Raw genomic sequence first — 15,816 nt, forward strand, 5'->3', positions numbered from 1 at the left:
GGCAGGCATCCCACCCGGCCCGCGGCCAGCGCTGACGTTCGGAAAGCTTGGCGGGATCCCGAGGGAAAGCCGCGTTGCTCACGGAGTCTCCGCCGCACACATAAAGCCGGCATGGAGGGCGCGGGCACCGCTGTCGAAGGTGGGCACCACCGAGGGGCCAGTGGGAGGCAGGTCCCGCTGCCGCACCAGGGAGGCACCGACGGCACTCCGCAGCGGAGCAGGGAGCGCAGAGAGGCCGACGGCAAGAGGGGGTCTCCGGGCTCCTCCTCTCTCCCGCCACTGCCACCGCCACCGCGTGTGCCCAGCGCCCGCGGTCGGAGCGTCAGTCCCTGTGCGAGGCCCAGCAGAGGCTGGGTTTGGGCCCCTTGCCTGCCGTCCCGCTCCTGCTGCACGAGCAGAGATGGGGCCGACGGGCGCAGCCGCGGTGGCCGTGGCGCTGTGGGTCTTGGTGACGGCGGGCGAGGCGGCGGACCCTGGCGTGGCGACGCCCCGGAGCTGCCTCCTGTCACACTACCGCTCGCTGGACCCCAAGGCGCTGGCGGCCGTCAAGGCGCTGAGGGACCGCTACGTGAGTGATGCCCCGATCTCCCCATCCCGTCCCCCGAGCCCGACGGCGCGCCGGGTCCCAGCCGCTGGTCGCTGTCTGCGACGGCCCTTGAACCCTAGCGCCCAGCAGGGCGGCTCGGATCTTGGGGCAGAATTCTGAGCGCCAGATCTTGCGGGAGGCCGGGGCGGGGAGGAGAGGGGGTCAGAGCAGGTACCGCCGCTGTGCCCGTACTCCAAAGGCGCCCCCTGCAGGCGGGCTCGGCTCCACGTCGGGGCAACCGGCTGGCGGGGGCAAGGCGACTGCGCGGAGCCTTCAGCGCGCTTTCGCGCCTTCGGAGAGCTGCGGGGTTCCGTGCACAATCCGCACAACCGTCCTGGCCAGGCGCGTTCCACGAGCAGGAATCCCCGCCGTCGCAGCACTTCGGGGGCCTGGCGAGGTGGCCCAGCCTCACCCCGGCCTTTGTCCCGCAGGAGGAGGAGACGCTGAGCTGGAGGCTGCGCAACTGCTCCCTCCGCCCAAGGAAGGATCCTCCGCTACCCTGGGTGAGGCGGGCGAGCCGTCGGGGGGCGGTGGGGCGGCGGCGCGGACCCCGGGTGCGGCCTCTCTAACTCCCGCTCGCTCCCCGCAGTCGTGTGCGCGCCTCCGCTTCGTGGTCCGGAGCCTGGCGGACGCCCAGGCGGTGCTGAGCCGCCTGCCGAGCCCCGAGCGGTTCCCCGGCACCGGCCCGACCCTGGAGCTGCTGGCGGCCGCGCGGCGGGACGTGGGGGCCTGCGTGAGTGCCGCCCGCGCCCCCCGCCCCTCGGGCCCTCCCAGCTCGCTCTGCGCCCCCGGGCCTCCAGCCCAGGCCTACCGGCTTGGCCAGTCTGTTCCGCGCCACGATTCGCGCGGTCTCGGTGTCCCCCAATCCGGGCTTTGGTCCGAGGCTGGGAGGGTCACGGGCAGAGTCCCCGGGACACTGGGTTCTTCGCCGTCTCCATGTCCCTCGTGTTGCCCCTGCAGCTCGAGCTGGTCCGGCCGGGCTCCTGGAGGAAGTCCCTGCGGCCACCGAGGAGGCGTTCCCAAACACGGAGAGCTGTGAGTGGCGCAGGCGGTGGGGCGGTTAGACTGCAGGGAGGACCGTGTGAAGTTGAGACGGGATGGGAGCTGAGACTCTAAGCGGTGAGCGTCTGGAGGGGACTTTGTCCCGAAGGGAATTCCTGGCTCAGCCCGGCTCCGCCTCCTTCCCGGGTTCCAGGACTCGCCTCGGTGCCACGAAGCCAACGTCATCTTCAGCCTCCTGCGCCTGCTCACGTGGGACCTGAAGCTGGTGGCGAGCTCGGGGCCTTGTCTCTGATCCCCGCCGCGGCTCCGCCTGGGACCCGAAGCTCTGCAGGAGGGCGCCTGGGGGACTGCCCTCTGCTGGCCCATCGGAGCAGGCGAGTGTCTCAGCCCGTGGGCGCTGAGGCTCGGGAGACCTCTTAGCCTGCGTTGGCCGGACCTCGACCCACCTGCACTGAGGGCCAGAGGTGCTGGTACTTTCCCCAAGACCAGACCGAGTTCCTCGGGATGCAGCGATATTTACGTGGGACGCATTGCCCTATGATCTTACAAGGTCGTTCAGGAAGAAATTTCAAACCTCGGTCCACCTTGGCCACTGACAGTCCTTGCCTCCCCCCACCCACGCCTCGCCAAATACCCAGAGACAGTGTTACATCATTGCCTGGGTTATTCTCGCCATAACAGGGCTGGACCTCTAATTTGAACCTTCAGCACCTCCTTTAAGATTCTATGAATTTGGGGATTTGGGGCACCTGGGTGGCTCAGTGGGTTAAGCCTCCTACTCTTGATCTCAGCTCAGGTCTTGATATCAGGGTCGTGAGTTCTGTCTGGCCCCACGCTGTGTGTGGAGCTTACTTAAAAAAAAAAAAAAAGATTCTATGAATCTGAATATCGTATCTCCCCACCTGAGCTGGTCTCATTTCTTGAAGGATTTGGGGATCGCAAATGTCAGAGTTCCCATTATTGTGATATTTTTGGATCCTGCTATTTATGTGTCCTCCTGTCTGTATGGCCTGCTACCTGTGTTTTCAGCAGTTTCTCCGGGTGTTTATTTTCACTTATTAAACGGTGTTACACTTACGAGTTGGGAGCAATCATTTGGAGGTGGTGTGAAGTGGAGGAAGCCCAACTTTGGACTCAGACCTGAATTTGATACCCAGATGGGACATTTATTTGCTAAGTTACAGTTTCTGCATCTGAAAATAGTCTAGTGATACCTCTCTTGGAAAGGCGTATTTATCATCCATCCGCCCAGTCAGTTATGCACTCATTCTACATGGACCCTATTTCCTGGTTGCCACTTATTTGCCAGGTATTGGGGCAGAGAGCCACAGCCGCTGTCCTCAGGGAGCTCCAGAATGGGGAAGGAGCCTATCATCAGTTTGAGGAGCAGAGAGGAGGCCAGTGGACTGGAGTCCAGAGCGCCACACAAGGGTGGCTGGGAGCAAGGTTAGCCAGATAGAGAAGGGCCAGGTCCTATGGCGTCTGCGGAATCTTTCAAAAGCACTTGAATGTCCTGGAGGGTACAGAGAGAGTCCTTGCAGGGTTTTTAAGCAAGGAAGCCACTGCTCCCACTTCCGTGTCTAACGTTCTGGCCTCCTAAGAGGAGAGGGGACTGGCATGCCTAGGAATGGATGCGGGAGTCTAGGTGTGCTATGATGGTGAGTTAGATCCAGTGGGGCAAGAAGATGGTAAGATGTATTCATACCTTTTGTGGGTTCAAAACAGTATATGCAAAGCAATGAGTACCCGACCTGATAGGTGGAAGTGTCCCCAGTGTGATGAAGAAGACAGTATGATTGTAGTGGTTAAAAATGTGAAGTCTGGGGAGCCCGGGGGGCGTGGCTGGTTAAGCGTCAGGCTCTTGGTTTTGACTCAGGTCATGATCTCAGGCTCAGGAGATCGAGCCCCGGGTAGGGCTTGAGACTCTCTCCCTCTGCCCCTCCCTTTCTCTCTCTAAAATAAATAAATAAATCTTTTAAAAATGAACTCTGAGGTCAGAGAGATCTTAGAATCTCAACTCTGCTCACTTAGATACTGTGTGACCTTGGGCAAGGCACTTCAACTCTTAGTTTCCAATGGATAAAACAGTTATAATATCTTTCCTCACCACGTAGTTGTGGGAATTAAAAGCATTAAATCATGTCAGCTGCCAGGCCCTGGCACAAAGTAAGAACCCCATATGAAATCAATGTACCATTACTTATAAAAAGCTTTAGCACGCAAACTGTCAAACAAGAGAGGAAGTGTTATCTGGGGGTCCTATCTCTAAAATGGATAAAGGAGACAGAGCTATTCCCAGCCCAACAAAAAATTTCTCATGTCTTTGTGGCAGATCCCCTCCCCCACATCATTTTTGGGCGAGTCTTGATTGACCTAAAATCAATCATGGGATTCCCATTCCTCTTGCTAGGGATCAGTGTAAGCATGACTATGTGACTATCAGCCAGGACCCCTGCAACACACCCACGTCACAGTCAAATGAGGAAAGGGACTTATTTAAGCAGCAATGTTCAGAGGCAGGGCATGGTTAAGGGAAACCAACAAAGGGAGCATCCCAGGCCCAGCTGATGGCCAGAAACTATTACCATTCCTAAATTGGAAGGGATGTGGGAGGGAGTGGTTATCAGTCCCCTGACAGAGATTCTGGAACACCACTGCTGCCAGCACACAGCCCTGCAGGGATGTAGACAGGGGAGTAAATACCCAACTGCTCTCCCTACCCGCCTCAATTTTCTTCTGACGCCTCCCATTGGCCAACCCCGGCTGGAGGACAGAAGGTAAGGGAGTCCCCGTTGATGTGATCCAGATTCTGAGACCTAAAACAGCAGAGAGTGAATCTCGGGGAAGAAAGAGACGATGTGTTTCATGGTTATCCCATTCTGGCTGATGATGAGGGAAATTTGGCTTGAGGGGAGGCAGGTGCTCTAAGAAAGGTTTTATATTGTTGCATGTGGCAGGCTGAAAAATGACTCTCCAAAAGATATCCACATCCTAATGCCAGGAACCTGTAAATGTGACCTTATGGGGGGGGGGGATGTCTTTGCAAATGTGATTAAATTGAGGAAGAGATGAGATTATCCTGATGAGGGGTTGGGGGGGAGCTAAATGCCATGGCAAGTGTCTTATAAGAGCGGTACAGTGAGAGATTACCCACACAAAGAGGAGGAGGCGGGGCGCCTGCTGGCTCAGTGGGTGGAGCTTGCAACTCCTGATCTTAGAGTGCTGAGTTCGAGCCCCACACTGGGTGTAGAGATTACTTTAAAAAAAATTTTTTTTTTAAAAGAGTAAGTAATGTGACCACAGAGGCAGAGATGGGAGTGATGTGGCCACAAGGCAAGGAAGACTGGTCGCCCCTAGACGCTGGAGGAGGCAAGGAAGATTCTCCCCTAGAACTTCTGTGGAGGGAGCCCACCTTGATTTTGGCCCAGTGATACCGATTGCGGGCTTCCGATTGCCAGAGCTGTGAGAGAATAAATGTCTATTTGACACCACAAAGCTCGTGGTGATTTGCTACAGTATCCATAGCCAACTCGGTTCATTGTAGAGACCAGGACCTGGGCTGGTTTATTGCTGCAGAAAGGGCTTACAGGCTAAATGTTAAATGGCTAACAGGAATATCAGGAAGGTTGAACAAATAGATTCTGTGTTGACCATTCTGGTACAATTTCAAGAGCCAAACCATAGACTTGGGTTTTTCAAGGACCGGCTTCTCTATGATCAGGACCCTGACTGCTTAATTAGACATTGGCTTCCACGGCCCCGTTCAGGAAAGCAACTCAACCGGGAATCTGTCCCAGTGATGGGACAACTGCCATCAGGCAATGGCTATGATCAGGGATGCCTGGGTGATTCAGCAGGTTAAGCGTCTGCCTTTAGCTGGGATCCAGCCCTGCACTGGGCTTTCTGCTTGGCAGGGCAACTCCCTCTGCCTGCCACTCCCCCTGCTTGTTCTCTCTCTCTCTGTCAAATAGATAAATAAAATCTTTAAAAAAAAAAAAAAAGGGAAATGGCTATGATCAGAAAGACCATCACAGAAAAGTGTACCTTTCCATGATGGTAGAGCCAGGAGAAGAGTGGTTTCTACCTCATGCCCACCAGTCATTCAAATCTTGTATGAGTGCATCTGATTGGACAAACCCAGACACAAGGCAGATCCTGCCTGCAGGGGAGTTTTTCGCCTTCTCACCCCTTCAGGCAGCAGGCATATAAGAAGGGACTTGACATGGATGCTGGGCACCAACCCACCACATTCAAGACAGGCTTCCCAGCTATGAGTAGGAGACACAAGGAGAGCCTTTCATCCCCTCCTTACCCTGAATGTCTTTGTGTCTCCATAAGATGCCTGGAACTTCAGCAGCCATCTTGGGACCATGAGGGTCTGAGAAAAAAACCAATTTCCTAAAAGTGGCAGCTCAGAGAGATGGAAGGAATCTAAGCCCTCCACACTTCCTTTTTAAAAATTTACTTTTTTATTCAAGTATAATTAATACACAGAGTTCTATTAGTTTCAGGTGTACAGCACCATGATTCACCAATTCTACACATTCCTCAGTGCTAAATCAAGATAAGTATATTTTTAATCCTCTTTATTTATTTCACCCATCCCTCTCCTCCATGCCTCCTTGACCTTCTAAAACGCACAATCCACCCCCCAGAGTCACCTCCGTTTAGACTCCTTTATTGTGACAAAATGCATTGTCCGTAATGCTCATGCCCAAGTGAGACAGGGTTTTCAGTTACTTGCAGCCAAAGCATCCTGGTGACCGGATAACAGGCTTTCTGGCTGGAAATAGAAGCGCGTCCTACCAGAATAGCACTATTCTTTTATGTAAATATTTAGCAGCTTTTGTGTGTCCCTGTGCTGGTCACTGAGACAATATTGATGAGACCTTGTCTTTGGGGAGCTTCGGAAATTCCTCCTCATTTGCTAAGATTTAACGAGATCACCTCTTCCTCTGAGAAGCCTTCACGGGACCCACCAGTAAGTCACTCTTGGCTTTTCTTCCTCCACACTTTGCACACGACACTTACACCGCATGTGTGGTCTCTTTGTTAATGTGGCCTCTGAGCCCTCAGAGGGCTGGGACAGCGGGCCGCACTGGATTCCAGGATCAAGGCCCAAAGCCTGGACTCTGTAGATGTCAGGAAAATATGATTAATGAATGAAGGAACGAGCAACAACTATTGTATGGGGCGCCTGGGTGGCTCAGTCGATTGCACGTCTGCCTTTGGCTCAGGTCATGATCTCAGGGTCCTGGGATCAATCCCCGAAGTAGGCTCCCTGCTCATTGGGGAGTCTGCTTCTCCCTCTACCTTTCCCCCTGGCTCGTGATCTCTCTCTCTCACTCACACTCTCTCAAACAAATAATCTTTAAAAAACAAACAAACAGGGGCGCCTGGGTGGCACAGCGGTTAAGCGTCTGCCTTCGGCTCAGGGCGTGATCCAGGCGTTATGGGATCAAGCCCCACATCAGGCTCCTCCACTATGAGCCTGCTTCTTCCTCTCCCATTCCCCCTGCTTGTGTTCCCTCTCTCACTGGCTGTCTCTATCCCTGTCAAATAAATAAATAAAATCTTTAAAAACAAACAAACAAACAACTATTGTGAAGTCATCACCCCTGAGCTGGGACATTATCTTGGAGGATCCCCAGAAAAGAGTGTCCAATTGCCCTGGGGCTCCAGTCATCATCAAGAAATGTCCTCTTGGGGCACCTGGCAGTCTTAGGTGGTATAGCGTGTGGCTCTTGATCTTGGGGTTGTGGGTTCAAGCCCCACGTTGGGCATAGACCTTGACCTTAATTTTTAAAAATGTCCTCTCAAAGTACTTCATCCATTTACTCAATAAACATCTACTGAGTACCTACTCTGTGCTAGGCCCTGACCTGCATGACAGTTGGACACAGTGATGACCAAGAGGACCCAGGTCTGGCCCTCACTGAGTTCAGTCCATCTCAAACTCTCCAGCACTTGGTATTTTCAGTCTTTCTGATTTTAGTCATTCAACTGGGTGAGTAATGGTATCTCATGGTGATTTTCTTTTCATTTTTTCTCATTGTGATTTTATTTTTATTTGTTTTTTTAATGTGGGGAATTCCTTTTTATTTATTTTTAAAATTTTTTCTACTTTAAAAAAAAATCAATTAGCCAAGGTATAGTATATCATTAGTTTTAGATCTAATGTTCAGTAATTCATTGGTTCAGTATAATACCCAGTACTCATCATATCATGTGCCCTCTTTAATCTCATTGTGATTTTAATTTGCATTTCCCTAATGACTAATGATAATGAGCATGATTTCATCTCCTTCTTTGCAACCTACATATTCCCTTTGGGGAACTGTCTGTTCAACATTTTTGCCCATTTTTACTGGCTTATTTGTCTTACTATTGAGTTGCAAGTTTTAAACAATATATTCTGGATGGAGGCCATTATCAGATCATTGTTTGTCAAATATTTTCTCCCTGTCTATGGCTTCTCTTTTCATGTCTCAGCCTTGTCTATTTTTCATATATGGTTTTACTGAGATATAATTGACACACAATAAACTACCAATAATTATAATGCAAGTTTGCAATTTGATCAATTTTGATTTATGAATACATTTGTGAAACCATCACCACAGTCAAGGTCATAAACATATCCACCAGCTCCTAAAGTTTCCTCTGCCACGTTGTAATGCTTCCCTTCTGCCCTTCCTTGTTTATGAAGCACTCCTGAAATAAGTCAGAAAAGGGTCATGTATACTCTGTGACTTCACCCTGGACATTCTGGAAAAGGCAGAACAATAGGAATGGAAGCCAGATCAAACTGCCAGGGGCATGAGCCAGTTGTCCCGCCCTGGTCCCAGGAGCCTCTCAGGCTGGGCTGGTCTTGCCTCTGCAGGCAGATGGTGACAAACACAGAAATCATCCGACAGGGTTAATGCCTGTCTCAGAGTCTTTTTCTCTTATTTTATTAGTTTTCTACTGCTGCCCTAACGAATCACCACAGATTTAACAGTCTATTATTATTTTTTAATTTAAGTAGGCTCCATGCCCAATGTGGGGCTTAAACTCACTTGAAATTAAGAGTCACATGTCCACCGACTGAGCCAGCCAGGTACCCCAAATCTAGCAGTTTATTATTTTGTTTTTTTTTTAAGATTTTATTTATTTATTTGTGAGAGAGAGAGCACGAGAGTGGGGAGGGTCAGAGGGAGAAGCAGATGCTTTGCTGAGTGGAGAGCCCGATGCGGGGCTTGATCCCAGGACTCTGGGATCATGACCCAAGCCGAAGCTTGATGCCTAACCATCTGAGCCACCCAAGCATTCCAGGTCTAGCAGTTTAAACAGCATGTTTCTGGATAACTCAGAATCATCTCTCTATCTTGTCTGAAACCTCAGTGGCATCCACACAGTCCCTTTTGCCATGTAACGTGCTTCCATCACTTCTGTTTTTCTCATCCACCCAACAACTTCTCAGGACCTGCTTCATCTTCCAGACAACCTAGAAACTGACCTCAGCCCCTCCAGGAATCAGGACATGGATATTAGAGGGAGAACATTCTTCCTAGCAAACTTATTACAGAGTTGCTAATGTTCTTTATATATTCTGGATTCGAGTCTTTTATAATGATATGTGTTTCATAAATATTTTCCCCTAGTCTGTGGCTTGTCTCTCGATTTCCTTTTTTTTTTTTTTTAAGATTTATTTATTTATTTTAGAGGTGGGCGAGGGGCAGAGGGAGAGGGAGAAAGAGTCTTAAGCAGACCCCACGCTAAGCGCCAAGTACAATGCAGGACTCAATCTCATGACCCCTGAGATCAGGACCTGAGCTGAAACCAAGAGTCCACCGCTAAACTGACTGTTCCACCCAGGCACCCCATTGTCTTTTGATTTTCTTAACAGTGTCTTTCAAGAGAGGAAGTTTGTAATTTCAATGAAGTTCAAGTTATCAATATTTTCTTCTATAGTTGTGCCCTTTGTGTACCATCTAAGAAATTCCTGCTTAACCCGAAATCACAAGGATTTTTTTTTCCTAGAAGCTTACATTGAATTCTATGATTCCTTTTGAGTTAATTTTTGCTTATGGAGTGACATAGGCCATGGGCGGTTGGCTGTATTAGTTTGTTTACATGTGGATGCTCAGTTAGTTCACCTTTCTTTTCTACCCCATTTCCTTGGCACCTTCTGCAAAAGTCAATTGACCACACATGTGTGAGTCTCTGGACTCTGTCCTGTTCCCTTGGTATACCTATCACCTATCCGTCGCCAATACTATACTACTGTTTTGATGTCACTAGCTTTATTTTAAGTCTGGAAATCAGATGGTGCGGGTCTTCCCATTTTTGTCTTTTCAAAATTGTTTCCTTTGCCTTTCCATATAAATTTAGGTATTTGCCTATCAGTTTCTTAAATTAAAAAAAAAAGTCTCCTGTGATTTTGATTTGGATTTCATGGAATCTGTAGGTCCATTGAGAAAAAATTGACAGCTTATCAATTTTGAGTCTTCCAACCCATGAAAATGATATATCTCTCTATTTTCTTTGGTTTTTCCCATTGATATTAGTTTTCAGCATACAAATCTTGCACGTATTTTGTTACATTTATTCCCAAGTATTTCATATTTTTTATGTTAGTCTAAGTATCACTTGTAAATTTTCAGTGTCTAATTGTTCACTGATAGCATATAGAATTACAGGTTACTTTTGAATAGTGACCTTGTTTCCTGTGACATTATTAAACTTACCAATTCTAATAGTTGGGTGTTTTGGGGGTTTTTTTGTAGATCCTTCAGGAGTTTCAACGTAGACAAGCATGTTATCTGTGCTTAAAGACAATTTTATTTCTTCCTTTCCAATATGTATGCTTTTTATTTCTTTTCTTGCCTTTCTGTACTGACTAGAACCTTCAGCAAAATATTGAATAGGATGGTGAAAGTGAACATTCTTGCTTCATTCCCAGTCTTATGGGAAAATATTCAACCCTCCACTATTAAGTATGATACTAACTTTCCTTTATCGCTTTTCTCTTCCTTGGATGTGAAAATTATGCTTGGAGTTATGACAGTCCTTTTTCTACTAATGAGAGAAAGGCTAAGAAAATCTGTTTTGGTATCATTGAGCCACTGAACTAAAGTAGTCATCTCCAAATTTGGTGTTATGTGAGAAAAAAAATCCCTATTTTGGAATATTCTGTTTCTTGCAGCCAAAGGTATTCCCAAAGTGATATAGTCAGTAGTTGTCTAGGATAGGTGGAGGACATTAACTCATAGCTAGATAATTTGGGGTTGACCAGATGTCCAAAATCCAATGGCTATTTCAAATTCTCAAGTCTTCTGACACCATTAGGCTCTTAATATGATTGGGGGACAAAAATAAAAAATGTTACCAACTTATTCTGGCTACATGTGGATTGTTTTCTCTGAGGAAACTCTAGGGTTGACTGACATGCCCCACCCTTCCCAGTATCAGAAAAGGCAGAACAGGGTGCCTGGGTGGTGCAGTTGGTTAAGCGTCCAGTTCTTGGTTTCAGATCAGGTCATGATCTCAGGGTCCTGAGATTGAGCCCCACATCGGGCTCTGTGCTCAGCATGGAGTCGGCCTGAGAATCTCTCTCCCTCTGCCCCTCCTGCTTGTGCTCTCTCTCTCTTTCTCAAATAAATAAATAAATTGGAAGGAAGGAAGGAAGGAAGGAAGGAAGGAAGGAAGGAAGGGGGAAAAGGCAGGACAGGCCATGAGAGCAATCACGCATTTCTGTCTTCTCATCTACCTGACAACGGGCTACCTCTTCCGATTGACCTGGATTTGCACAAATTCACCCCAGCCTCTGAATCTCCTACATTCACCCCAGTCCCTTTCTCAACCCCTGCGATCTGGCACCCAGCCTCACCAGCCAACCATGGCTGCCAGTGGTAAAGTTTGGGGAGCCTTATATTTGATAGGATGACAGATAATAGGTCAAGTGGCATCGTTTCCAATCTCCTTCTATTGTGTCATCCTGAATAATAGTAGCTGGAATGCTAAAAAAATTTTCCTAACTCCCTTTCAGTTAGTTCTGGATGCGGGTGAAGGTCTGACAACTAGGTGCATTCTCAGAAATTTGAAAAGGAGAAGTGGAGTGTAAGCCTCCTTTCCACGGTTTTGATTTTGTTCTACAGAAGCATCCCGAGTTTCAAGATTCACAGATGTCAAGAAGCAGTGGGACAACTTCATAATCACTGAGTGCCAGCCACAGGGCACGTTCTTGAAGTCAACAGTTCTAGCGATTACCTCACAATCCCTCATCTTCTTTTAACTGGGGCAGTGTTACTCATCAGGGTTCAGTCAGGAAAATAGAACCATTCTAGGTATTTCAAGTAACAGGGTTGAAATTCAGAGATCTGGTTGCACAGGTGTTTGGAAGGCTGACTGAGGAAAAAAAAAAAAAAGGAACATCAGAGTAACCCAACCCAAGTATCAACAATGGAATAAACCAGCTATTACCTCTAGGATTGAAGGAACAAAGACAGATGGTGCTCCCAGAATCCAGGATCTTTGTAATAAGGCCCCACTGGATGGGTTCTCAGACTATCAGGATCTGGTGCTGGAACCTCCAAACCTCCATGGAGGCACCATGGCCACTCATGCTCCAACTTCTGAAGGGAGCTCCCTGCAGCAGGTGCCCAGGCTCTGAGTAGAGAACTGTGAAGCTGGTTCTCTGACTTCCAAAGGTATGTTCCCTGAAGTTGGTTCTTTGACCATCCATGGCACATGGCATATTGGACTACTGGTGTGTTTTACGGGCTACAGAGAAGCTAGTACTGGGAATACTGCAGTATTCCAGTTGGAACTAGAGCTGTCTATTGTGTAGTGAATGTGATGATAAATGACCCAGAACCTCATTCAAGAATGAAGAACTTACTTCTCCAGGTACCAGGAGGGCTTAGCTGGTGTCTTTGGGAATTGCCTGAGTTGAAGAAAACTGCTTTACCTAAATTCACACCTCCTTCCAGGGAGAGCCTGCATCCAACGACTGATCAGTGTGGAGGTCTAAAGACCCAGACCGCTCATCCAAACTCAGGACAATTCTGAAAGACCATCCAGAGCTCCCACAGGTTGGGGGGCGGTGTTTGTTGGGAATATATCACAGCTCCACTTCCCCCCTGCCCAATCCTGCTATATTCCCCTCCCTTTCACAGGTATTGCTCCTGGGAGCGCCCCCTGGTTTTCTTTCTAGGAACCCCAGCTACTGGAAGGATGCTGATCTGAGCAAGAAAAAAGTTCCTGCTCCCTTCTTCTATCATTGGCAGAACTTAATGAGAAGATGGCAAAGAGTCCAGGAAAATGCATTGTGTAGGTTTTCTGCCCCATAATCACAGAGCATGGAGTACACTTGGAGTAGAGACAAATGGATTCGGGGCTGAGACTCTAGATGAACAATCAGTCCTCCCAATTTGCTCCTGAATTCAATAGTCCCACAGTCGTCTCCTGAATTTCCTGGTAGTGGAGAAATAGCAGCCCTCTGGTGGGCAAGCTCTGCAGCATTTGTCGGAAGGTCATTCCTGGGCGCCAAGCCTATAGCTTTCTCCTTCGAGCCTTTGAGTGATTTTATAAGTGTATTAGTCAGGGTTCTCCAGAGAAACAGAACCCCTAGGTGATCTATAGAGATAGATATAGATATAAATATAATTATGTATTTTATTTTGATATATTTTTATGTCACAATATAAAATAGAGAGAGAGAGAGAGAGATTTATTTTAAGGGATCGGCTCACGCGATTATGGAAATTGGCAAATCCAAAATCTGCAGGGTGAACTGGAAAACTGGCTACCCTGGGAAGAGACAAGGTTGCAGTTCAAGTCCAAAAACTATCCGCTGGGAAATTTTTCTCTTGCTCAGGCGAGGTCAGTCTTTTGTTCTATTCAGGCCTTTGATTGAATGAGGCCCACCCACGTTATGCAGAACAATCTGCTTTACTCAAAAGTCCATGGATTTAAATGTTAATATCATCCAAAAAAACACCCTCACAGAAACATCCAGAATCACGTTTGGCCAAATGTCTGGGCACCATGGCCCAGCCAAGCTGACACATAAAATTAACCATCACAGTAAGTGCCTAAATCTTACTATGAACCCCCTTTTGTTTAGAATAGCGAGAGCGGTTTATTCCTCCTACAAATGTACCCTGGCTGATACAAATATCGGTCTTTTTGCAAGATAGCTGCTAGCCACTTCAAAGTCTTTCGCTTTGCAGAGTCTCTTTATGGAAGTTGAAGAGAGTCAGGAAGATAACCTGGGGTGAGGTCACTTGGATTCAGGCCCCGGATCTGCCACGTACCAGGTAGATGTGACTTTGATCAAATCATCGCCCCTCTCTGTACCTCACTTTCCTCTGAAATAAAATAGATAAAAATAGTGTCTAGCTCATAAGGTTATTGCAAATATAAGTATTTAATATCTATAAAACACTGAGAATAACTCTTGGCTCAGCATCAGTGTTCAGGAAACGTTCATCATCATCACCCTCGTCGCTTATGAGGATGGCCCCAGAGCTCCGTCGCCCACTTAAGCTTAATGATTTCCCCAAACACTAGGATATAGGGACTCTTGGCCAGTCTTTCCGAGGAATTCTGAGTTCAGGGGAGGGCAAATAGGAATAAGGAAGGGAGGAAGGGAACAGAGACAGACAAAGAGATTTAGGTTGTGGAGGAATCGAGCTACAAAACCAATTCAAGAAAAAAAAAAACAAGAGAAATTTATTTCTACATGGTTGTCAAAGAACACCAGAGAGCTGAAAATTTTTCTAGCCGTGAAAATCTGGGTTGTTTATATTCGAACCATAACTGATATTTCAAAATCTTCAAGAAATTTTGGAACCACCAATGGAGTAATTCATTCACATAAGGAACATCAATCAATTTTCATTCTTTGGGTGAAAAGATTTTGAGGAAAGAGATATTCACACAGTCTCCAGTATCATCCCACAGATGACTTATTAATTAGAAGGAAGGAAAGAAGTCTTTGTAAGAGCAAAATCTGGCAGTCTTCTCCTTAACCCAGCCGTCGAGAAGGAGACAAACTGAAATCACATTCCTCGTGATGCAGCGCACTGAGGACGCAGCGCCCTCTCTGAATTATTCTTGCCAAAAACGTCGACCCTGAATTTAAATCATGAAGAAACAATCAGACAAATCCAAGCCAAAATTTTCTATACAACAGCCAGCTTTGGACTTTTCAAAAACATCAATGTCATAAGAGAATAAAACAAAACAGAAAGACTGTGGACCGGCTCCAGATCAAAGGACAGAAAGAGATGTGTCATCGACATCTAAACTCAATGCAAGGTCCTTGATTGGACTGGATCCTGGATTCGAAACTATATTATTTTTAAAGAACAAAGATATTATTGGTATCACTGGATAAATTTGCACATGGAGTGCATACCGAATAATATAGTGTTGATCCTCTTACCATAATGTTAAAGTTTTGGAGCATTGTGATTCATGTCAGAGAATGTCCTTGTTTTGAGCAGATTCATAGGAAATATTTAGGTGTAAAGTACTGTGATATCTGCAATTACTTTCAAGTGGAAGAGAGAGACAAAGGGAGGTAAAATGGTTGGGTTATTTATTTATTTATTTATCAGAGAGAGAGAGCACAAACAGGGCGAGCAGCAGGCAGAGGGAGAAGCAGGCTCCCTGCCATAGAAGGAGCCCTATGCGGGATTGATCCCAGGACCCCGAGATTGTGACTTGAGCAGAAGGCAGATACTTACCCCACTGAGCCACCCAGGCACCCCAGGGAGGTAAAGTCTTTAAAATCTTAACACTGGTGAATCTAGGGGAAGGGCTTAGGAACATCATTGTACTATTACCACTTTTCTTTAAGAGTGCAAAATTTTAAAATAAAATATTAGAGGCAAATCAATAAGTATTTTTTAATTTTTTTAAAGATTTTATTTTATTTATTTATTTATTTATTTATTTGACAGAGAGACAGACAGACAGCGAAAAAAGGAACACAGGCAGGGGGAGTGGGAGAGGAAGAAGCAGGCTCCCAGTGGAGAAGCCCGATGCAGGGCTCTATTCCAAGACTCTGGGATCACACCCTGAGCTGAAGGCAGATGCTTAACGACAGAGCCACCCTGGTGCCCCTAAGTATTTCTTTTTAAAACTTCTACCATGTTTCAAACAATTATAACTTTTTTTCTGCTACTTAGGGTCTTAGGCAGAGGTCCATTCGTTCAGCAGTTACTGAGCGCCTACTG

At 47.3% G+C, this 15,816-nt stretch overlaps 1 protein-coding gene across 1 annotated transcript; it reads left to right on the forward strand.

Moving 5' to 3' along the window:
- Nucleotides 1-111: 111 nt before the first annotated feature.
- On the forward strand, nt 112-1,880 carry LOC125283309 (interferon lambda-4-like). The gene is made up of 6 exons (XM_057314640.1): nt 112-313; nt 399-568; nt 1,018-1,089; nt 1,176-1,319; nt 1,547-1,621; nt 1,782-1,880. The coding sequence occupies exons 1-6, from the start codon at nt 112-114 to the stop codon at nt 1,878-1,880; spliced, it is 762 nt and encodes a 253-aa protein (XP_057170623.1).
- The last annotated feature ends 13,936 nt before the right edge of the window (nt 1,881-15,816 follow it).

The sequence above is a fragment of the Ursus arctos genome, unplaced genomic scaffold (assembly GCF_023065955.2).
Source record: "Ursus arctos isolate Adak ecotype North America unplaced genomic scaffold, UrsArc2.0 scaffold_19, whole genome shotgun sequence".
Classification (NCBI taxonomy): Eukaryota; Metazoa; Chordata; class Mammalia; order Carnivora; family Ursidae; genus Ursus; species Ursus arctos.